This window comes from Ornithorhynchus anatinus, chromosome 5 (genome assembly GCF_004115215.2).
Source record: "Ornithorhynchus anatinus isolate Pmale09 chromosome 5, mOrnAna1.pri.v4, whole genome shotgun sequence".
NCBI classification, from domain to species: domain Eukaryota; kingdom Metazoa; phylum Chordata; class Mammalia; order Monotremata; family Ornithorhynchidae; genus Ornithorhynchus; species Ornithorhynchus anatinus.
Genome location: NC_041732.1, coordinates 73,949,026 through 73,974,217, shown reverse-complemented (window position 1 = coordinate 73,974,217; position 25,192 = coordinate 73,949,026). Strand labels below are relative to the sequence as shown.

The 25,192-nt window shown below is 45.5% G+C and overlaps 1 protein-coding gene across 2 annotated transcripts in view; it reads left to right on the top strand.

Annotated features, from left to right (window-relative positions):
* Positions 1–3,834, top strand: part of AJAP1 (adherens junctions associated protein 1) — a 201,808-nt gene extending 197,974 nt beyond the window's left edge. For both annotated transcript variants that reach the window (XM_029065537.2, XM_029065534.2), the window contains one exon: positions 3,235–3,834. In XM_029065537.2, coding sequence (XP_028921370.1) covers positions 3,235–3,256 — 22 coding nt within the window. In that variant the 3' untranslated portion in view covers positions 3,257–3,834. The remainder of the gene's footprint in view (positions 1–3,234) is intronic.
* Positions 3,835–25,192: the final 21,358 nt, after the last annotated feature.

The window sequence follows — 25,192 nt, the reverse complement described above, 5'->3', positions numbered from 1 at the left end:
GGCAACAGAAAGTTCCAGGGATAGTAGGATCCAGTCGAGGCTGTTGGATTCGGTAAGAAGGTCACTGGCGACCTAAGAGAGGGTCATTTCTATGGAGTAAAGGAGGTGGAAGTCAGATTGCATGGGGTCCAGGAGAGAGTTGAAGGAGAGGAAGTGGAGGCAGCAGGTGTAGACAACTCATTCAAGGAGTTCGGAGAAGAATGTTAGGGGAAGAACGGCAAAAAAATGGGGAGTCCCATGGGGTAAAGGAAGCAGTTTTTTTGGACAGAAGATACATAGGCATGCTTGAAAGCTGAGGGAAAGGAGCCGTGGGAAAACGATGGCAGTCAGGGAGGTAAGAGGGGAGAAAGAAATTGCACTGGTCAAGGGAGAAAGGATGGGTTCAGAAGCACAGGTAGAGGGTATAGACTTTGAGAGGAAGCAGGACACATGCTCTTAAGTTACGCCTGGGAAGGGTGGAAGAGTAAAAGTGGGGGCTGGAGGAAGAAGGACCTGGAGAGGAGTAGGGGAGATTTTAGAGACCATGCCTAGTAGTTTCAATTTTATATATGGAGTTTGTAGCTAGTCATTAGTGGCAAGAAATGGGAAGAGTGGGGGAACAGGGGATTTGGGGCGGGAGTTAGAAGTCAGAAACAGCTGATGCGGGCAACGAGCAAGGAAGTCAATAGGAGTGGAGAGGTGCTACTGCTGGGCAGATGGGAGGGCAGAACTAAAGCAGCTGATGATGAATTTGAAATAGGGTGAGGCTAACCTGGTGTCCAGAATTCCACCAGCAGTGTTCAGCTGCTCATATGTAACAGTGGAGGAAGCCTTCCATGGAGTTGATCCATAATAATAATAATGATAACTGTGGGATTTGTTAAGTGCTAACTTTGTGCCAAGCACTCTACTAAGTGCTGGGGTGGATAGAAGCAAAGTGGGTTGGATAGAGTTCCTCTCCCACATGGGTCTCACAGTCTCAAACCCCATTTTACAGATGAGGTTGCTGAGGCACAGAGAAGTGAAGTGACTTGCCCTAGGTCACACAGCAAACAAGTGGCAGATCCGGAATTAGAAACCTTGATCTTCTGACTCCCAGGCCCGTGCTCTATCCAACTATGCCATGGCTGCGGGGTGTTGGTACAAGATCGGCGGAGGGATGGGGGAGGAAGAAGACTGAGTTCAGTGGAGAGAGTGGTGTTGAGGGTGTGGTTTGGGGTGTTTAGAGAAGGTAGGTCGGGTTTGGACACGGAAGTGACTCATGACCTTCTCCATCCTGTGGGATATGGTGGCAAAGATGCTTATCCTGGATGGGAGCATCAGAAGTGTCTGACAGCCTGATCATCACCATAAAATGTGTGAGTCATGTCCAGGGTAGTTCCTTCCAGGGTTAGTGGGAATATAGTGCTGCCAGGAGCCGGAGAATGGATCCAATGACTGCTCGGTGAACTTCATCCTTACATGGACAAAGTTGATTTGGTTAGATGGGCGAGCTTCTTGGAAATGTTATTACAAGTAGAGAGAGTCTCAAGAGTAAGAGTCTTTAGTCCCCAACCCTTGCTACCTGGGTTGGATTCCACCCTGACTGTGGCGCTTTCCACTGGGGTCCCCGTTAGGAGGGAGCCCAATTAGGAGTGGTGACCAAAATGGAAACCCCATGATCTGGCCCAAGTGGGTACTGCTTACCCTCCCGCTCTCAAGCTTTTGGACCTTTTCATCACGGGTTCCCCCGAGGGGGACCCGACGAGGGCGCTTTTGGAGTAAGGGGCATTTGATTGGATTAAGGATGTGCCTGGGCACCCCTATCTGATCTTCCAGGAAGTTGAAGGGGTTGATTTACCACCTACTAGTGAGACGTGTCCTCTGATTCGTTCCTGTGGATGTGATCTAATTCATTTGGAACATCTGCCAGTCATATGACACAATCTGACATGGGTAAGATCCAAGGGACGGACCGGGAAAGTTCATGAATCTTGCTTCATTTACATCTGTTAGCCCTGGTTCCCACACCCTGTCATTCCCGCTTCAGATTTTTCCTCCACAGCCCTACCTCTTGAGGGGAAAGATCCGGCCACTTACCTGATGCAACTCACTGATCTGTAGAGTACCGGGCTTTGGTAGTGCTGCAGGATATTAGAAGGTTATGGGAGTCCCAGTTCATCCCCACAATCCAGAGAGCCTAGTCGTCGGTATTGTAACCCTTTGAAGGAGGCAGCAACTCTGAAGGTGGGTGGAGGCTGAGATATGGTTGCCCATCAAAGGGCAGGGACTGTCTCTATCTGTTACCAATTTGTACATTCCAAGCACTTAGTACAGTGCTCTGCACATAGTAAGCGCTCAATAAATACTATTGAATGAATGAATGAATGAATGAATGAATGAATATGGTTGGGCAGTGCACACTGATGGCCAGAGAGGACTGGACGGTGGTGGGAACTATGCAGGCGATAACTCAGGAATTCACAGAGGAGTGAGAATGCTTTTTGAAGGGCTACAACAGAACGGGCTTCCTAGTATGAATTCTGAGTTATGATACCCATCATTAATACATGCAGGGCTTTCAGAACTAGCAATACAGTGTGAACCCTGATCGCCTCGTGTGCTCAGAAGTGGAAAAAGGAAGGTGGGTAGAGGAGTGAACATGGGGAAATGTGTGATTTTAAGGTTCTTCTATTCTTAGGAGGAGGTAGCATTGTCTTGTAGAAGCAGCGTGGCTTAGTGGAAAGAGCCCAGGTTTGGGAGTCAGAGGTCATGGGTTCTAATTCCAGCTCTACCACTTGTCAGCTGTGTGACTTTGGGCAAGTCACTTAATTTCTCTGTGCCTCAATTCCCTCATCTGTAAAATGGGGATTAAGACTGTGACAGCGATTGGCACATAGTAAGCGCTTAATGAATATCGCCATTATTATCATTATTATTGTTGAGGGAAGAGCAGGAGCCCGGGGGCAGAAGACCAGGGTTCTAGTCCCCACTCTGCCCTGGCTTGCTGGATGGCTTCAGGCAAGCCACCTACCCTCTCTGGGCCACCCAGGTGAGGAACCCCTCACCTGTGAGATGGAGAGTATAACAGTTTGCCCCATCCCACAGGGATATTGTGAGGATAAAATGACATAACTGATGGGAAAGTGCTTTGGGAGAATGAAAAAAAAATCCTTCTCACATTCAAGGTGTTCTTAAAGCGATGTGCTCGGAAGAGATTCCTGACTGTGTTCCCCTGCTGCCATTTAATCTCTGTGTTGTTTTCTTTTTGTGCAGGATTCCGTTGGTGAACCTGTAAAAAATTAAATAAATAAATAAGTGATGGGGTCCCCGTACCTCCCATTTTTGTTTGCCGATGGGGAACTCAAGAGATCAGAACAATATAGGTCAAATATATTTTTATACAAATGAACAGGCCTATAGGTCATGCGCTGACAAAGAGGGATTCTGGAGTCAAGCGGAGTTGCACGACAAGGGTACTCAGAAGACAGAGGGGAAAAGGAGACGCTTGAACATCTGGAGAAGTGGATTTGGACTTCGATTCTGAACCTGTGCCAATAATACCATTATGTGCCATGTACTGACCCGAAAGACTTCATTAAAAAAAGCTGAAGCTAAGTGAATTACACATAGAAATATTACCGAAAACGGGGGTGGGGTATCTCTTCTGATAGTCACTATTTCTGGTTAATATACATATATAAATATATAAATACACACAAAACACACACACACACACACACTTTTTTGTACTGTAGCAATTTTTGAAGATCTTAATGTTCATTTTTAGAAACAGATGTGTCAAAGGTTAAAAAGAAAATCGGATTTATTTACCATGCTTAGTACGAACTAAATAAACTGGTGTTTTCTACCTTGGCAACTTGCCTCAAACATATAAAAAATATATGAATATACATACATATATATATAATATGCATATGTGTGTGTATATATATATATGTATATATATTTGAAATATATTTCCACTAGTGAGCAGATTACTTCCAAAGGCCCAGTAATTTACCAGCTTTCAACTCTGTAGGATAACCCTGTTGGGTGCTGATGAGGTCCCCAAAGTGACTGTTCTTTTCATCACCGCAGCAGCGTCTGGTATTCATGGCCGTGGACATCACTGTTGTTAAGTGTGAAGACCGGATGTTCTGGTGACTTTCTGTTGCTCTTTTGGTTGGTTCCCTTCATTGTTGGAGCACATATTGCCTAACCATCCAAATGTACACTGGTGTTTGTCACTATTCTGGAAGAGGGTCGGGAGTGGGGGAATTTGTGTGACTCGAGAGTAGAACCATGAACACTATGAACATAAACAGAAATGTGTTTGTGGATGTGTGTGTGTAGAGATGTGTGTGAGAGAGAATGTGTGAGGGCTGGGGTGAGGCAGCATACTCACAGCAGTTGGTATGGAAATAAATGCTGCTCATCAGAACTCCTGGGATGGATTGTGTACCTATGGCAGCGGAACCACAGTCCACCCTTCCCAGAGCTAGTTAATAATCATGGGATTTACTAGTAATCATGGTTTATGGTACAAGTGTCTACAGCCATGTGGCAAGCACTGACTGAGTGTGAGGTAGATACAGGTAATTGGGTCAGAGGAGCCCTGCTTCCAACGTGGGGCTCCCGGTCTTGACCAGTGCATTTTTTCCCTTCACTATGTTGATCTCTGTGGGCCATTTCCTTTTCTAGTGGCCGCCATATTAAGTCCATTTAAGCTGCAAGTGGAGAGCTTTCCTTGTCAAGGAGAAATGGCATTGCTAGGGGCTGGTTTCCTCCACACATTAGTTCCGCACCAAATTCAAAGACCCCTCCAAGGGATGACCTGACGTCACCGGGACCTGAATCACACCCCCAACGCTCTCCGAAGAGGCGGGTCTGGCTTGCCGGCCTGCTCTTCTGTAGAGTGATGACAGCTGCTCGGTTCCCAAACACAAAGCAGATTATCCACCAGAGGAAATGGCTAGTCTCTAAGCCCACCTGACTCTCGATTGAAAATCCGGGTAAGTGTTCTAGAGGGGGAGATGGGTGTCCCCTAATAACAAGAAGGTAAAATCTCTCCTTTGGGAAATATTAACAGGGCAAAAGACTGGGAGAGGGAAATTAGAGAGTATTAAAAGCAAGAATTTTAGTTCATTTTATGTCACCTTCACATCACTCTGTGTTGTTTCAAAATCATGGCGGAGCAGAGAGGGAAAGATTGATTTTCAAAGTAGGATGGTATCCCTTTCTTTTCGTTGAACCCTCTTTCATTTTACCCACTTCAGCAGTTTAATCCTTCTCCCTCCGCTGAAGCTGATCTGTGTATTTCTTGCTTTTCTATTACCAAACCCATCTGGATCATTACTTTCCGATCGCCTTTTCCTTCCGAGTCCGCTCTTGGCGAGCTCGGCAAAGGAATAAAGGGACATTGACTGTACATCTCTGCGGTGAAGCCTGCTGTTCTCATCACTGGGTTTCTGATCTGAGGAATTCCTAAACAGAAGGGATTCCAGCTGAGGGTCCTGTGGAGATGAACCCCGAATTGTCATCTGGGGTTCTGACACATGGGTTTGGTATCCGGGTGTCCTCAGTTACTGACGGTGGGACTTTCTCAAGCTGTATCCCACAAGCAGGCACCTTTTCGAGCAGAAATGGTGAGCAGCTATTTGCTGGCCTGTGAACATCTTCGTGTCAGTGTCACAAAAATACACTGACTAATGCCAGGTGTTCTGCAAGGTTGCAGAATCTCTCGCATGTGTCCTAAGCAACTTTGACCATCCTACTCAATATCGGATCTCTCACCCTTGGGACGACCATCCCGCCTGAACAAGAACAGATCCCATAACTTGGCTTGCTTTGAGAGAGTTCCTCTTGGGAAAGGCTCCATGGATATGACCAACCACTCAAGGGAGAAGATGAAACTTTCATACATTGCCCCAAATCCCCTGCAGATCGGAAGATGGACAAGGCCTGAAGAAGGGGTTCTGATGGAACACTGAAGAGCCATCATCAAGTCTGATTGGCCGCAACCATCTTGGACAGTATCGGACACGGTGGTATTGGTGATGACTGACTCTCCCATCAGAGATGACGGGTAAGCCTTGGTCCAGTTATGGAGAGTTGAGAACTGAAAACCCCCATGAGGGAAGGAAGGTGGTTTGCTCAGCACCATGCACACACTCGTTCCTGACACGTGCTCCCTTCAGGATTTGGGCCGCAACGTGGACATTCGATCATTTGGAATTCAACCATGAGGGCGAGTCTGGTTTTTCTGGGTGATTCCTGTGGGACGGCAGTAGAGAAAAGCCTTTGCATTCATGGTGATCAATGACACATTTTAGAATATCTTGTCTGACCGCTCACTGCCAGTAGCATGGAATCGGCTTTACAGCATCATGAGTGGCATTCAAACTAACATTTGCATGACCAAATGGCTCAGCCTCTGGGAAATGTGGGCATTCCCTTCCATAAAATGGCAGCTCTAGAATCTAGTCCATAACCCTGCCCTTCCATTTTCTCAAGTTCCCCTAAGTTCTAAAACTGTGGGAAGGAACTATTGATGTTGTCTTCAAAGGACCTCAGTGAGGTCCTTTTATTTTAGTTGAGTTAGTTATTAAGCACTGCTAGATTGTGAGGTCCTCGAGGGCAGGATTCTTATCCACTTACTCTAATGTACCCTCTCATTCATTCAATAGTATTTACTGAGCGCTTACTATGTGCAGAGAACGGTACTAAGCGCTTGGAATGTACAATACGGCAACAGATAGAGACAATCCCTGCCCAATGACGGGCTCATGGTTTTTGCCATCAAAGGAAGGTAGGTTGAATATGGAGGCTAAGTGGCTCTTAAAAGCTCAGTACTGTGTTCTGCTCACAATATGTGCTCAAAAAATACCACTGATTGTTTGCAGACCTCATGCCAATCACTACGCCAAACTCTGGGTTAGTTACAGGATAATCAGATCAGACCCAGCCCCTGTCTCACCCAAGGCACTTTCCCTTTTCAAATGGAATTATCCTTAGAGTCCATAAAAAATTTCTCAGAATGTCTGCCACTCATTTGATAATCTTGACTGTCCTTCTTAGAACTTTCTCCATCCTAAGTCTATCTGGAGGTGACTCAACCTGGAAAGAACCCTCTGCCTAAATAGGGAGTGTATTTTTGGTCATAAACTCCTTGCGGGTAGGGACTGTATCTATCACTTCTACTGCGCTTATCCAATTTAGTGTGATAGTCTACACTTGTAGAAGTTCGTTAAGGTTCTCTGAAGCCAAGAAATGGTTTCTACACTGACCTGCCACAGTAGACACTCAATATATATCACTGACTGATGGAATCTTTACTTCGTTTTCCTATCTTCAATCAACATTCTCATTAGTTCCATCTCCAGGGCCACCAGGTATTTATTACGTGGTACAGTGGGAGTTATAAGCCTCAGAAAATCGTTCCTGAGATGTCTTTTGACCTCACTATTCTATTTCTAAGAGAAAAGATGAACTGAATTTTCTAGTATTGAGCCAGTATCTCTCAGGGTCTAAGGCACTCCTGAAGTTCAAATTAGACAGGTTGGTCAATCGCGTTATCAGTGAGGTAATTGAAATAGCCATTCACATAGCAACCCTCTTTTGAATACTAATAATTTTGGTATTTGTTAAACACTTACTCTGTGCCAAGCCCTGTACTAAGCTCTGGGGGTAGATACAAAATGCTCATGGCAGACCCATCCCTGTCTGTTGACATGTATTTAAAAATCCATCAGCCATCATGAAAAGTTCTGTGTGAGTGGGTGTGGCTGAAAGGCCTATGTTGGGGATTGGCGGAACTTTCCACCCAGAAAGATTGCCGTAGGTTGGCCGGTTGCATTTACTGATGGCAGTACCTGGTAGTGTTTTCTAGTCTGCTTCTTAGATTTCCTAAGAAGCAGTCTGGGGTCTGAAAAGAATAATGCAGGCTTCTGAGTAGAAGTGTCATGCTTTGGGAGAATTTGGATCCTTCACTGTTCTGCCTGACTCCCCTCATGCCTGAAGGGGCAGGGGTTTGGCAGAAAAACATGCCCAGGGGACCTGGGCATCTCCCCTCCACACATCCACACATCCCCGGAAGCCGGCACGTTCCGGGGTTTGAAGGGGTTAATGGGATTGATTGACACTGAGTGACCCCCATGCTGCCTTCATTAAAACCCAGTTTCTATTTGCCCAAGGCTCTTCCACTGGACTCAGCTTCTTCTGGCTTCCTTTCTCAGTTCTTCATGGAGTCTTCCAGCCTCAGCAACTGAGTCAGTAGCAAAATCCGCCAACTTCATTTTCCTGCCCATCAGCACTAATGATTAAGGTAATTATTAAGGGCTTACTAGGTACCAACACTGTGCTAAGTGCTGGGGTAAATACAAAGCACAGTCCCCGTCCCGTGCGGAGCTCAGAGTCTATGAGGCAGAACACTGAAGCCCTCAGCTGTAAGACGATAACGATAACACTTGCGTTCCCCTCCCTCGCAGAGTTCGAGAGAGGATACAAGTGAAATAAGTGATGTGAAAGTGCTCTCTGAATTCGAGGTATTATGATTATTTACCCATTTTGGTCTTTTCAGCTCTGCCGACATTTGCAGTGCCTTTCAGCATCTCGTTTTAAAAACACTACCCCGGGGGGGGCACTGGTCTCCCCGGACCCTGCACTGCCAGAGGCTCTTCGGCTGTTAGAGGCCTCAGCAGCTGAGAGGCTCAGCATGGAGACACTCGTAGGGGAGCAACGAAACTTTACGTGAGACAGACCCGACAGCCATCAAAAGCGCGAGAGAAGGAAAGAGGCTCCTCTCCTCCCTTAGCAAAAAGTCGGGAGCTGGGCCTAACTCTCCACCTGTTTTGCTGGGTGAGTACCACTGATGGATATTTATTGAGTGCCTACTTCATGCCAAGCACTGTATTGAGTGCTTGGGGAGTTCAAGAGAAGAAATCCAAACGTTCCCTGCTCTCCGGGAGTTTACACTCTAACGAGAGAGGGAGAACCAAAAGAATTCACAGAGAGGAAAAAGCGCAAACTTCACAGGAGCAAATGGGGAACGGAGGTTAAAATGGAAGGGGACTAAAGAGGGTCCCCTCACTCAGTCAAAAGAAATCCCTCAGACCCCAACGCTTTGTGAGCTGTGCTTGATGAACACTTTGAAGTTAAAATCAGCAGTCCAACCCTGATAGGTATCATTTTGTTCTCCTCTTTTTGATACAATCATCTCCACATACCAGATGGAGATGTTTGTATTTTACCAGTGTAAACAATGCAGCCACAGAAATGATCTAACATTCACCCTGGCAGAGCACTTTTTTTTCTAGTCAATTTCCTGCTACGGCTTTAATCCACCTCCCTGTCTGTAGATTTATATATTGTAGCTTATTCACACTGACCTTCAGATTGTGACTGTCGGCTGCATGGAGGGGTATTTGTGAGATTTCCACTGTATTCCTAAATGGCTGTTTGACATTATGAAATATACCAGGGATCCCTCTTCCCAAAGGTTTGAAGAATTGTTCTATATTTTTGCCTCTCTGCATTTAGATCGCAAATTAGAAACGACAGATTACAGGAGGGAATCCACAGTTTGGGGGGGCACCTTGTAAAAACGTATCTTACTCAACAAACAAAACAAAAAGAGAATATCCCTGACCTCAAGTGACTCCGGTAAGATCTCAGTGAGAATGCCGAGCCCTCTGAATAGACTCAGATGTCTGTATTGGTCACGGTGGGACCAGACAGCCCTTAATCAGGAATTGAAACCACATGCACAATCTCCCTTTTTATAGAAGGACCAATAAACAGCACTTGCACTTTACCAGAGGATCTGCCTCCCTATGCATGCTAAACTAATCAATTCATAACCTGGGGATACCCTTCAGGGAAGAGGCCCCGAGGTTATCAGAAATGCCACCGTGAAATCCATTAGCATTCTGACCTTTACTGGAGCTCAACCAAAGGATTGTGGGCAATTCACTCGTAGTCAAAATGAAGGCAAGAGTTGATCATCACAGTTGTTTCTGTTACTGTGCAGTTGTTGCGTTCAGGAAGAATCTTGTATTTTGGGGAAGATTGTGCTGGATCAACCCAGCGATTTAGTGAGAATGAATAAATTCATTTTCATTTTATGGTATTTGTTAAGTGCTTACTATGTGCCAGGCACTCTACTAGCACTGGGGTAAATATAATTACGTTGCACAAAGTCCATGTCCCACGTGGAACTCAGTCTTGATCCCCATTTTAAAGATAAGGTAACTGAGGCATAGAGAAGTTAAATGACTTTCCCAAGGTCACACACAGACGGGAATAGAACCCAGGTCCTCTGACTCCCTGGAGCATGCTATGTCCACTAGACCGTGCTGCGTCCCATCCCAGTTGACGAAAGAAAAGTTAGGGAGTAGATGGGTTGAAAACACCACCGTGACTGGTGTGTTTCTATATATATTCCTCAACTATGTCCACCACTAATAAAATGCTTTACCATTCATGACCATTCATAGTTCTATTATTGTATTAATATCGTAAAGTCACAAACACACAAACTACTGCATGGCACAGTACAATTAGGCTGAGACGGAGGCTGGGAAGGGAAGCACTCTTGACCGCCATCTTGGATGCGTGCACAACCAAGTCTTCCTATAGCAAATCTTCTCGTGCCAACTTTGGGATCATGTTAAAAAGAACAGATTTATGTTGAGGTCAGGCTGTTCACTTATTCTTCCGTCATGTTATATCCAAATTTTCCAGTGCCCGCACAAGTTACTATAAAACTATAAATTGACTATATTTATCTTCCTCCATTATATAGTACGTCTGAATTATACCTTTGTATGCTGTTGTATATGGGTGAGTGAATGTGTGTGTGTGTATCACATATAGGTATTTATATATACCAATTCTGTTGTATTTTACTCTCCCAATAGCCTGGTAGAGTGCTCTGAACACAGTAAGCATTCAATCGTATTCCTGATATTTCAATACATTATATAGAGTACCTCTCTGTGTACTTAGCCCTTTCAGTATTAAAGATGTCTACAGGAAAGATCCTATTTTGGAGTGTTGAAATCGTAAACTATGGCCTGGTAACTGCTGGTGCTGCATAAGTTTCTCTGGAGTGATGACTCCCCCACTTCCCCCCCACCCCAGATTTTCCAGTGAAGTAGGGGTTACCATATTTAGAATCAAACGTTTGGAAGAGACACTAAAACAAAAGCATTTCTCTAATATCATTCCTGAAAATGTTGTGGTACGCAGATATTTAATAGAGCCCTGCCATCATGGAAATTTGAGATTCATATACTCTTGTGCTGGATGAGAGTTTATATTAGTTGTCATTGATGGCTATGGGGTGAATGTATGTAAGTAGGCCTAATATTTCAAAGAAGGTCATGCTTTCTGATTCTGTCAGAAGTATGGAATCAGGGCATACATTTTCAGTGAATAGATGAATATATAATAAACATAGATGAATGCGGAGGAGGATTTTCTCAGTATTTAAACTAATCCCTGATTTGAGGTTTGGCAACTTTGTATGGTTTTTTTAACCCTTTCCAAACTCAGCTGAGAAGCCTGAATAGAGCACAGAGTAGTAGTTTAAGCCTTGGGAGAATCTCGTTCAGGTTGTAGGTCAAATCTTTCCTGGCATCTTCAAGGCTTGGGAAGAGTCGATAGATGTAAACACTAGGAAGCCCGGAGATGAGAGTCCATGAGAGGATTTCCTCTAAATATTTGGGTCCAGGGAAATGTATTTTTCTGGGACCGTGTCTTTTGTTGTGTAATAATGATGGCATTTGTTAAGTGCTTATTTTGCGCTTGGCCCCATGCTAAGTACTATGATGGATATAAGATAATCAAGTCAAACGTGGTCCCCTATTCCATATGGGGCTTACAGTCTAAGTAGGAGGGACAACAGGTACTGAATTCTCATTTTGCAGATGAGGAGACAGGCACAGAGAAGCTAAATGACATTGTCCAGGGTTTCGCACAGGTAAGTGGCAGAACCAAGATTCAAACTCGGGTCTTCTGGCTCCCAGGCCTGTGCTCTCTCGCCCCTGGGCCACAGCACTTCCCTAATGTGGAGTGACTAGCACTTTTCAGCACTCCTACGCTCCACCCAATGTTTGGCAACATGGTTCAGTGGAAAGAGCACGAGCTTGGAAGTCAGAGGATGTGGGTTCTAATCTCTGCTCCTCCACTTGTCTGCTGTGTCGCCTTGGGCAAGTCAGTTCACTTCTCTTGGCCTCAGTTATCTCATCTGTAAAATGGGGACTGAGACTGTGAGCCTCACATGGGACAACCTGATTACCTTGTATGTACTCCAGCACTTAGAACAGTGCTTGGCATATAGTAAGCACTTAACAATAACTTTATTATTATTATTTTTATTATTCTACTCTGCTGATGGTGTGAGTAATTCAAGACAGACTGACACAGCCTGTTCCATTGCCAAAGCCTCATTTTCAACATAGCCCAGATTTGGGACATTGAAGATCTGTTTGGGACCCGTTGTCAAAAGAGAGATTAGGGTGGGATAATTAAACCCTGGGATAGAACTAAACTGAACTAAACTCTGGGATAGATACAAGATAATCAGGATGGGGCTCACACTCTAAGTAGGAGGGAGAATAGGTGTTGGATCCTCATTTGAAAGAGGAGGAAACTGAGTCACACAGAGTATAAGTGACTTGCCCAAGGTTACGCAGCACAGGCAACTGGAAGAGCTGTGATTAGAACCCAGGTCCTTTGACTTGCAGACCCATGCTCTTTTAACTAAACCACGTTGCTGTGGGGTGGGACAACCCACATGCTATCAAAGCCTTTCCAGAATTTCAAATCAAGGTCTCTGACAGGAGGTTGCCTAAATGTCCTACGGGAATCCAAGATCCATTGCACATTCCTGTTGTCTGTCGGCCTGGGTCCAATGAATTAAAACGAGAAAACTTGCTGGTATCCACCGTAGGATTCCAAAAGCTGCATATCTTTTCAGTTCAGTTCACGATATGTGAACGTGAGGATGGAAATAAGATTGCCAAAAAGGATACGCTAGGGTGTTGTTGGGTGTCTTGTCTTCCTATATGAGCACAATCTTTACTATAATTCTCACCTCCGTTTACCACGTTTCTATACATTCCTAGTGATTAGTACAGTTCTCCGAACCATTATTACTTCTACTCTAATAGTAAAAGGCGTTAAGAACACGAAAAAGCCACTTGGTTTGAGCTACTCAAGACAACCGTGAAAGGGTACATCCTTGACTTACTTTGACTGTGAGCCCTCTCTGAGGTTAAAGGTCATTGTTTCTTTGTTCCATTGCTTAAACTCATTTTCCAGTCTGAGCTGGTCGTGTGTACACTGGATCGCTACCCTGGAAGATTCAAAACAGACCTACATTTGCTGAAACATGAAGAGAAGCGTGTGAAAATAGACTTGGGAGCTTGTAGTTCACTGACAGCAGCTGGGAGGTAATAACCCACAAAGGTGCTCAGTGGTGACTGAAATCATTTTGTTCAGCATCTGGAGGTGTCCAGAGAGAAACAGGGAATTTCTAGGATGGGGTTGAGATTTTCCAGTAGTCACAGGGTTATATATATATATATATGTTTTAAACAATAAACATTTTTGAGTATCTCTGAGTGTCCCCCACCGGGGACATTATCCCTCTACAAAGGTTACTTGGGGTAAGTCCAAGGCTCCTGCATCAAAATAAACTGGGAACGCTTCTCCTACTGGCTCCTAGATACACGTCCTCTTGCAGTCAAATCAAAGGAAATAAAGAAAATGGAAAAAAAATGGTCTTAATCTTCTCGACCTTTTAGATTGTTTAAATTCACTTATTGTTCACTGTTCTGTCGCTCTGGGAAAGGAAAATATTACCAGAATCTCCACTCAAGTCCAAACACTATCAAAGGCCATCCTGATTAAAGTTGGCTGTTTCCAACTACCCGCTTCTCCGGAAGGGAGAGGTTGGCTCTTACAGAGCTGCTTTAAATCTATAAAGCCCCTGGTGGGGGGAGGGCTTGCAACAGGAAGGTGTTTAAAAGATATGACAGATCTTCTGAGTGTCTGAGGAGGATTCCCTACATGTACCTGGTGTGGTGGAATGGATTGCCGCTTTGGCCAGATCCATCACTAGTATCATCTTGGAGAATGAAGGTTTTGTTGGGAAGTGCAGGAGGAGGGGGTGGGGGGGTGTGTGTGAGTGTGTGTGTGTGTGTGTGTGTTTGTGTGTGTTAGTCACCACGCTTTTCCCATTGCCGTTGTTGGAGATGGAATCGTGAGCTGGATGGGCCAATTGGTCTGGCTCGCAGTGGTATTTATACTATTCAGGTAAAAGTTAGGAGTAACTTTTGCACTAGCAGTATCTGACTGGATGTACATTTTGCCAAGCCAAGTGAAACCATACTTAACATCTCTCTCCGAATCCATGGGCCAAAACTTTGTATTGCATATGATCCTACCTGATTATGTTCTGAACTGGGTATCCCTGCGTTTCGATGTCATTTGGGGATTTGAGTTGCTGCTTTATCAAGCGGCTTCTATTTCCTCGTCATAAGGATTCATTATCTAAAGCCGAAGACATTTTCCTCGCTTCCAAGCTCACTGATGGAAATAGCACTTACTTTCACGAGAAAAGCTAGCTCACCAAAAAAGCAAGGTGAAAGCTACATATAAGACATTAAAGAGAAGCATTTTCTGAATAGGTTGTAAGTTGAACATTTGGGGAAAAAATACCATTGATAAGTATAGTAAATTTGATCTCATTTTCATTCCCCCGATTTATTTTCAGATATAATAAACCTTTAACTGTTTATTTATACTTTTACACAGAGCACCTATGATATTTTTCCAGGAAAATAAAATATTTCTCTCTATATGTTTACGTATTATACATATATCTATAGAATGGGGCCGTCTATATAGATATATTTATACAGTCTTTAAGGGGTTAAAATATTGTTGTTTAATGTTGTACTTTCCTTTTACTGCATATCACAATCATGTTAATAAACAGATACGACACAATATATTGGGGGTGGGGGGGGGTGGGAGGGGGAGATGAGTGGGTGTGAGTCCCGTACAGGTGAACCTTTATCCAGAGTGGTTTTTTTTTTAAGTTGTTACTGTATTTCAAAGCTGTGTATTTGGAAAGCACTGTAAATGCAAACCCTATATCAACTTCCCTGTGTATATTTAGTACTCTGATGTTGCTATTAAAAAAAGTCATAAGAAAAAAAAGCCTAGCATTTGCCATGAATTTAGCATCCACGGACATAAAAGCAAAGGGGGCCTTTAACACACAGCACCTGAGACATGCTACATGATGCTGAAGTTGACCAAAGATGCCAATGATCGGCATGGCAGATGTGAATCTCTTACTCAAAATGGGTGTAAAAACCAGAAGGGGGCCCAGTGGGGCCCGTGGCTGGGAGATCCCACACACCTTTGCTCTTTCAGGTCACAGACTTCACCTTCTATAGTAATGATAATATTAATAATGTCATATTTGTTAAGTGCTTACTTTGGGCTAGGCACTGTACTCAGCTCTGGGGTGGATGCTAGCAAATTGGGTTGGACACAGTCTCTGACCCACATGGAGGTTCCAGTCTCAGTCCTCACCTTACAGATGAGGTAACAGGCACAGAGAAGTGAAGTGACATGCCCAAGACCACACAGCAGACAAGTGGTGGAGCTGGGATTAGAACCCATGGCCTTCTGACTCCCAGTTCCATTCTTTATCCATTATGACGTGCTGCTTCCCGACTATCCCAACTGACCATCTTGCAAGATGGGCTTTTGACTCCAAGGGAACTGGACCAGAGACTGGGGATGCCTCAGAGAAAACCGTCATTACTACTGAAAAACAACTACTACTAAAATAACCCTAAAATTAATCTGGGCTCAATTTCCTTAAAACTCCCTGCCTTAAGCATTTACACGTGACTTCCCTGTCTAGCCATGACAAAGGAAAACATGGCCCATCCTCATATTTCTCTTCAGGGATCAGTTTTCAGTGGATGGCTATGGATCTGTTCCTAAACGAGCTTTATAAAAGAAAATGGGGGAGAATCTGCAGCTTCCCCTTTGGCAGAGAATGCTTGGCATCAACATACAAGGACCTGGAGCTGAAAAATGGACTTGGTTTACATTTCTAAATCTGGCAGGTCGATGATTTTCCTCAGGTGAAACATAATAATAATAATATTGGTATTTGTTAAACGCTTACTATGTGCAGAGCACCGTTCCAAGCGGTGGGGTAGATACAGGGTAATCAGGTTGTCCCACGTGAGGCTCACATTTAATCCCCATTTTATGGATTAAGTAACTGAGGCCCAGAGAAGTTAAGTGACTTGCCCACAGTCACACAGCTGACAAGTGGCAGAGCTGGGATACCAACGTGCTCTGGTCTCCAGATCAGAGGACTCTCAGTGAGCCTACACGGAGGGGGTTAAAACTTATGTCCAGCCTAGAAGAGTGAGTCAGCTCTGCTCCGCACCTGGCCTATAAGAGTATAAGTCCATTTGCATTCATTCGTTCACATTGTCCATTCTGCCAAACACAAGAAAATTCTGTTCTCGATGTAATTGAGGCAGTCTCGTGTGAGCAATCAACACTTTAATCTTGGCGTGGCCTCATTTATAGGTTCCAATTTGCAGCCTAAACATTTCTCTTCTCACCCTGGCTTCTCTTGGCACCCACTGTGTCAGACTCCGAGGGGCGGCAACAAGACCAGAGGAGAGGGGAGTGCGAAGCCCGACACCATCCTCCCTCCAACCCCGTGATTTAGAAGCCCGATCCACACCTCCTGCAATTGACATGTGGAACCATGAGATTGTTTTTTGAGGACTGTCATTTAAATTTCATTTGTTCAATTGGTGGGATTTATAGAGTGCTTCCCAAGTGCTGGATATTCTACTAGGTGCTTGGGAGAGGAATGGGGGTAAGTGACACCCCTTCCACCTCTTGTCTCCCAAGGAACAACTACACCTCAGAGCAGGAGTAGAGCAGTTGGGAAATTCAGGACATAGTTATTCGCATGCATATGAGATCTAGGCAAGGGAAAGAGAGCAAAACCAAAGAGAATGGGAATGCAGAGGGGAGGGCAGGAACTGGACAACTCTGAATAACTTTATTTTCTGATCTAAGCAGTAACAAAATGCAAAATTCTAGTGATCACCCATGTACCAAGTTCGGCTGCACTTCTATCGCAAAAATGACCTTCGGGATGTGGTCTGCAATGGGGAGATTTGGGGAACTCAAATGCCGTTACTTCCTTTTTACTGCAGCAGAATTCATCACTTCCTCATTCATAAACTCAGACAGCATCTAGTGGCTGCAGGAATTTCTGCATCTTCCACCATGAAGAGCCTCTTCCAGAAGGAACTGAAGAACCGCGTTACCCGTCCACTGCACCACCTCCGGCGTCCGATAAACTGACCCTGGATGGGTTGCCAGTGAACATCTCCTAAGTGTGAGGCATGGTGCTAATCCTTTGGGAGCACCTGAGTCTTCAATCAATCCATCAACACTGAGCTCCGCCTGAGTGCTAAACACTGCGCTAAGTGCATCTCCTGCCCTCCAGGAGTTTACAGTCTAATCTGTTTTCACCTTTCTTGGGGTTTGGGTAGATAAATAGCTAAGGGGACCCTGCTCACTCCCAGGGGAGAGAAAATCATTCTTCAGCACAAAGGAGCCTAATGGACTTAGACAGGTTGATGAATTAGGCGCATAATTGTCTTGAACATGCAGAAACAATGAAACCATTTTGGTCACTTAACTGAGTTAAGCAACTCAACGACCTGGATCCCATTCAAATAGGCCATTTGGCTAAATAGCAGGAAGGGGAGATTAGGAAGGTAGATGTTTCTATTTGCAGGCTAAGGGGATCCACTGTGTGACCTCAGGATAAACCATCCCCATTGCCAAAGGGCTGGGCACTTAGAACTGGTGCCATTTTGATCTCCCCCAGGTTGCTCGATTTCTTTTCCCTGCAGATTCTGGGGGTGCGTGGGAAGCTGCATGACAAACAACAGGAGAAGAGTAACAGAGCCATGATTAAATGACAAAGGGCTTCCCTCAGTGAGGGCAGAGAATGTCTCTTTCAAATTGTTATACCATACTCTCCCAAGTAGTTAGCACAGTGCTCTGCATATGCTAAATATGATTGATTGATTTCTGGCTTTTTAACATGCTGGAGTACAGGAGACGTAAAGGCCACTCATCAGATCCAGTTCCCGTGTTATTCAAGCAAAAGGTCAAGGACAACCTCTTTCTATTTCTCCCTGAATTCCCCCTATAATTGGAGAAAAAGCAGCTCTGGGGAATGATCCTACCTCCTCCTTCTCCCCGGATGGGAGAAGGAATGGGATCCAGGTCGTTGAGTTGCTTAACTCAGTTAAGTGACCAAAATGGTTTCATTGTTTCTGCATGTTCAAGACAATGTCCAGGCCTGTAACATGCAGACAGAAATGCATCTTGAGCCATTTTAGGGGAAGAGAGACATCTCTTCTCTGAACCACTGTCACTTGCAAGGGGTCTGTAGATCTAGGATTAGGAAGTTCAAATGCACAGAGGGGTACAGCTAGAATCCAGAGGTGGTCATGGCTAGAAGCTGGACTTTCAGATTGAATTGAAGTCCCTGAACCTTGCTGCCATCTCCGCCAATCGGTGAGAGCCTATCTGTGTGGAATTAGAGAGTTCTGGTGCTTTCCCTTGGATGGTCCAGGAATACTTAACATTCTTGGAAGGGCTGCATTGACCATCCATCCTGTTTTCTGCTGGTCGGTCCCATGTCTGGTACAAATATGGCATCTGATTCCTCTGTGCTCACTATTTTTACTTTCAATACCCAGTTTCCCTCTGCCTCGTGTCCTGTCACTAAGTCCTGTAGTTCGGGAGCAGGTGCCCGTGCTTATCGGGACGGGGGTGGCGGACTCAGTGGCCCTGGAGCTGCTGAGAGGAGTCAGGTTTCCACCGGTGACATACGCGATGCTCTGGGGAAGAATCACCACCAGTACCCATATTAACCGTCACTGTTATGTTACTTTATGTTAAGTCAATCTCTGGCTTCGAGCACCAACAGGAGCCACACTGTGCCACCTGTGCCAGTGGGTACGGCACGTGGCCACTTGCCCATTTGGAAAAATCTAGATCCTATTAAATACATCATTGCAGATCATGGAAATTCAGCCCAGGCGGACTGTGCTGGGTGGATGCCGTCTAAAACACTCAATCACCTTGGCCCCTCCTACCTCACCTCGCTACTCCCTTCCTACAATCCAGCCTGCACACTTCCTTCTTATAATGCTAACCTTCTCACTGTACCTCGATCTTGCCCATCTCACCTCCGACCTCTCACCTACATCCTGCCTCTGTCTGGGGCACCCTCCCTCCTCGTATTCAACAGACAATCGCTCTCTCCGCCTTGAGAGCCTTATTCATTCAATAGTATTCATTGAGCACTTACTATGTGCAGAGCACCGTACTAAGCGCTTGGAATGTACAAATCGGCAACAGATAGAGACGGTCCCTGCCCATTGACGGGCTTACAGTCTAATCGGGGGACAGTCCAAGAGGCCTTCCCTAAATCCTCCTTTCCTCTTCTCCCTCTCCCTTCCTCATTGCCCTGACTTGTTCCCTACATGCATTCCCCCTCTCCCAGCCCCACAACGCTTATGTACATAAATACATATTTATTCATATTCATTTCTGTATCCCCCTCTAGATTGTAAGCTTGTTGAGAACAAGGAATGTGTCTGATGTTATATTGTACACTCCTAAGTGTTTAATGCAGTGCTCCACACATAGTAAGCACTCAGTGAATATGATTGAATGAATGAAGAAACAACTGTCTCTTGATCTCTTTGTTAGTCTGCAACCAGTACCAGCTAAAACGTGAACTTGAACAAGGGAGAGAAATCGAAACCGGGATTTGCACCAGAAATTCTAAGGGGCTGCCCGAGGTTGAAAGTCACTCTTTCATCCTAAGTTTGAAGTTCTCATTCATTTCACTTCCCAGGAACTGCCTTGGCTAGTTTGACTCATCAGTAGTGTACATTTTTTTTTCCTGTGGGATTTGAAGAGTGCTTACTCCGTACAAGGCACTGTAATAAGTGCTGGGGTAGATTCAAGCTAGTCAGGTTGGACACAGTCCATGTCTCATATAATAATGTTGGTATTTGTTAAGCGCTTACTATGTGCAGAGCACTGTTCTAAGTGCAGGGGCAGATACAGGGTAATCAGGTTGTCCTACTTGAGGCTGACAGTCTTAATCCCCATTTTACAGATGAGGTAACTGAGGCACAGAAAAGTGAAGTGACTTGCCCACAGTCACACAGCTGACAAGTGGCAGATCTGTGATTCGAACCCATGACCTCTGACTCCCAAGCCCGGTCTCCTTCTCCTGAGCCACGCTGCTCCTCATATGGGGCTAACGGTCCCGATCCCCATTTTACAGATGAGGTAACTGAGGCAAAGAGAAGTTAAGTGTCTTTCCCAAGGTCCACAATAAAGTGGTGAGCTGGGATTAGAATCCAGGATCTCTTACTCCCAGGCCAATCCACTCTCCACTAGGTAGATGAGAAAGGGAGAGGATGGGAAAGGGAGAGGTTTTGAAATCCACCTGAATGAAGAGGAGGAGAATGGGGAGAAGGATGATGATGACGATCATGACCATGTTAATGCTTACTAAGTGCCAAGCACTGTGCTAAGCTCTGGGGTCCTTACAGGATGATAAGATCCCTGTCCTACACATATTAGCAATTTAAGAAAGAGCGAGATCAAGTATCTTATCCCCATTTTACAGATGATGAATCTGAGGCTCAGAGACGTGAAATGACTTGTGCACAATTCCACAGCAGGTCAGTGGCAGAGCAAAGACTAGAAAGCATACTCTTTCCATGCATCAGTGATATCTACTAAGTGCTCAGTACAGTGCTCTGCACATAGAAAGTGCTCAATAAATAAAATTGACTGACTAGTGAGTGCTGAATTTGTGCAGAACATTGAACTAAACACTTAGAGAGAACAATGCAGTTCCTCACCGCTGAGAGTTTACAGGGCACGCTATCATCTCTAAAAGAAGCACCCTCTGCCACTCAGATGCAACAGAAATCCCCACCAGATTCACCGTCTATCTCCCGATCCCCGAGAACTGGTCCAGAAGCATCCCTACTCTCAGCCTAAACGGCGGGCAAACTGTCGTGGAGACCCTGGTCCGGGACATGGAATAAGAAAGCGCGTGCAGGATGCGAAAGCAGCCTATCGTTCCGCCAATTCCCCTCATCACCATCAACTGAACGCCGGGCACTGCGGTCCCAACAGTGGTCTCAGCCAGGAAAGCAGCCCCAAGGCTTAGGAACGCGATTGGCTTCTGTTTCACTGGCATCGTGAGTGGAGCCTATGCAGGACCTTCTGGCTCCCTTTTCCTTCAAACGCTCAGTCCAGAGCCATGAGAAACAACATGGCATGGTGGATAGAGCACAGGCCTGGGAGTCAGAAGGCCCTGGGGTCTAACCCTGGCTCTGCCACTTATTTGCTGCGTGGCTTTGGGCAAGTCACTTCACTTCTGTGTGCCTCAATCACCGCATCTGTGAAATGGGGATTAAGACTTTGAGCCCTATGTGGGACAGGGGGTGTGTCCACCCCGATTTGCTTGTATTCACCCCAGTGCTTAGTAGTGTCTGGCACATAGTAAGCGCTTAACAAATACCATAATTATCATTATTATTCAATTGTATTCATTAAGCGCTTACTGTGTGCAGAGCACTGTACTAAACACTTGGAAAGTACAGTTAGGTAACAGAGACAATCCCTACCCAACAACGGGATCACTACTGTCTTCTGACCCACCCAGAATGGAAGAGGTTTACGGGAAGGACACCCAGAGCAGACCTGAGAAACCATGGTTTCGATTCTTGAGGAAATTCATCGGAGAATTGGAAGAGGAAATCATTCCTTTCAGGATAGTTGAGCCTCCCTGGATTAATCTTCCAGAGACTCTTCATGAGAGCGGCATGGTCTAGTGGATAGAACATAAGCCTGAGTGTCAGAGGAACCGGTTTCTAATCCTGGCTCCACCACTGGTCTGCTCGGTGACAGTGGGCAAATCACTTAAATTCTCTGCAAAATGGGGGTTAAATCCTACTCCCTCTACTTAGACTTTGAGCCCCATGTGGGGACAGGGACTGTGTCTAACCCGATTATCTTGTAGCTGCTCCAGAGCTTAGAACAGTGCTTAAAGCATAGTACTTAATGGGTACCATCATTATAACTATTAGGGGGTGTTGGGGGCAGGGTGAGATTTGGAGTGAACGGCAATGAATCACTCTGAATGCCTATAAAGTGCAGAGCACTCTACTAAGCTTTTGACTGACTACAACAGAAACAAGATACATGCTCTTATCCTCAAGGAGCTTAGCGTCAAAATGGGGAAACAGACAGTCACAGATAATGGGAGCAGGAGGAAGAAATGGATGAAGTAGGTAATAGTGGGAAAGTCTCGGTCCCTGTTCTGCCTTGCCACCTGGGTCTCCATTTTTCATTCATTGTCCTTGAGCCTTTGTTTTCCCGAAGCCTTAAAACATCCTTAAGATTCAAGGACTATACGGAGCGATCTTGGGAGCTTTGAGGTGCTTCCTCAAGGGATCTGCCTGGGCAGAATTGAATGGAAGTCAACAACATAAGCTTCCCTCAGACTGGGCCAGTAGGCTTGGGGGCAATCAGGAAAGAGCAGCTTTCCCAGTATGCCTTCTCCTTTGAGCCCTATAGGAATCTCACTCCATGCCCACAGGCCTGGCAGGGAATACTTCCTGCCGGCTTGGGGAATGAAACACCTTCTGATGGATGAGTGTTTATCCTGTGGGCGCGGCAAGCCATTGATCTGGAAGGTTTTCAGGGGACAACCTGACGGTTTCGAGCAACGTCCTCTGTCTCCCTGTGACATGTTGGCAAATCGGGAACAGTTGGATACGTGGCCCAACAGGTGCAGAGGTGATGGGGGAGTTAGGGCTTCCCTCCTATGAGTCAGGTTAAGTCACCTGCCTTCAGCAAACCTGAGCTAAAACATGGCCCAGAGGAAAGAACACAAGCCTGGGAGTAAGAGGACCAGGTTCTAAATAATAATAACAGTATTTGTTAGAGAAGAAGCAGGGAGTAATGGGTAGAGCACAGTCCTGGGAGTCGGAAGGTCAAGGGTTCTAATCCCCGCCCCTCCACTGTCTGTTGTGAGGCCTTGGGCAAATCGCTTATCTTCTCCGGGCCTCAGTTACCGCATCTGTAAAATGGGGACCGAGACTGTGAGCCCCATATGGGACAGGGGCTGTGTCCCGCCCAATTTCCTCATATCAACCCCAGTCCCTGGCTGAAGTTTGCACCTCCCTTACGTACCATGTTCAATTTAATGTCCTGGACATATCACTTCCTGTGACTGCAGGTGAGCCAGACGGAAAGGCTCCAAAGGAAGACTTAAATGTTGACACACCAGCAAGGGTCCTGTGAAGGGTGGAGATGTCTTCTAAGAGCAGAAGACAATGGAGCTGTAATTAGTAGATTAAGGCCATTAACCAGGAAGAAGCTCCATGCAACAGTCAACAAACCTCTTTCACTGCTGCTCATTTTTATCTGAAAGGACAACCAGGACAGCCCATAGGAAGGGGAGGCAATCGCTTGTCCAGGGCCTGTACTTGGCTGCTTTCTGCCCTCCCAAGGGAGGACAGGGACAGCCCAGGTTGTGGGACCTCTTGTCTGGGGGACACCCGTGCCAGTCCGGCCCATTAAGGACCTGAACACTGCACCCGACTGATCAGCCCATGCTAGGAAATTTTTAATGCCCCCCGGGGTGAGGGCTAAACAGAAGTAGGATCCTTTACTATTAATACTTTTAATAGTGTTAATAAATGTTTTCTTTCTGTGATACTGAATACTGTGGTTTGTTCCATCAGTAAAGCTGAGTCATGAACCCCCCTGTCCCTAATAGGCCTTAACGGAACGTAACACTGGCACATAGTAAGCAGTTAACAAATACCGTTATTATTATTATTATTAAGCTCTAACTTTGTGCCAGGCACTGTATCAAGTGCTGTGTTAGATACAAGCAAATTTAGTTGGACACAGTCCCTGTCCCACGTGAGATTCACAGTCTCCATCCTCATTTTACAGATGAGGTAACTGAGGCCCAGAAAAGTGAAGTGACTTGTCCAAGGTCACACAGCAGACTAGTCTAGGGGCAGAGGCAGGATTAAAACCTACGACCTTCTGACTCCCAGGCCCGTGCTCTATCCACTATGCCAAGTTGCTGTTCTAGTCGGTCAGTCAGTCAATCATATGTATTGAGCACTTAGTCCATCGAAGGGCAGGGACTGTCTCTATCTGTTGCCGATTTGTACATTCCAAGCGCTTAGTACAGTGCTCTGCACATAGTAAGTGCTCAATAAATGCTATTGAATGAATGAATGAATGAATATGCAGAACACTGTACTAAGTGCCTGGGGGAGTATAACAATAAATGGACACATTCCCTGCCCACGAGCTTACAGTCTAGAGGGTGAGACATACCGACGGACATACAGTGGCTCCTCCACTTGACTGCCATGTAACCTTGGGAGTGGTGACTTCACTTCTCTGTGCCTCAGTTTCCTCATCTGTAAAATGGGAATTAAATGCCTACTTTCCCTCCTTCTCTCTTAGCAATCAATCAGTGAGAAGCAGCGTGACCTAGTTGGAAGAGCACAGCTATAGGAGTCAGAGGACCTGGATTCTAATGCAGGCTCCACCGATTAACTGCTGGGTGTCCTTGAACAGGGCATTTAATTTTTATGGGCCTCAGTGACTTCATCGGCAAAATGTAAAATATCTGTTCTCCCTCCTACTAAGAATGTGAGCCCCGCGTGAGACAGGGATTGGGCCCAACCAGATAAACTTGTATCTAATCCGGGGTTTACAGCAATCCTTGAAGCAGAGTAAGCATTTTACAATACACTGACTTCATATCTATCTAACAATTACTTACCCCACCTTCAAAGCCATAACTGAAAGCTCATCTCAACCAAGAAGTCTTCCCTGACTAAGCCCTCATTTCTCCTTCTCCCACTCCCGTCTGTATCGCCCTGATGTGCTGCTTTTATTCACTCCCACCTCAGCCCCGCAAGCACTTACGTACCAATCTGTAATCTCTTTCTTTAGATTAGTGTCTGTCTCTCCCTCTAGACTGTAAGCTTGTTATGGACGGGGAATGTGTCCACCA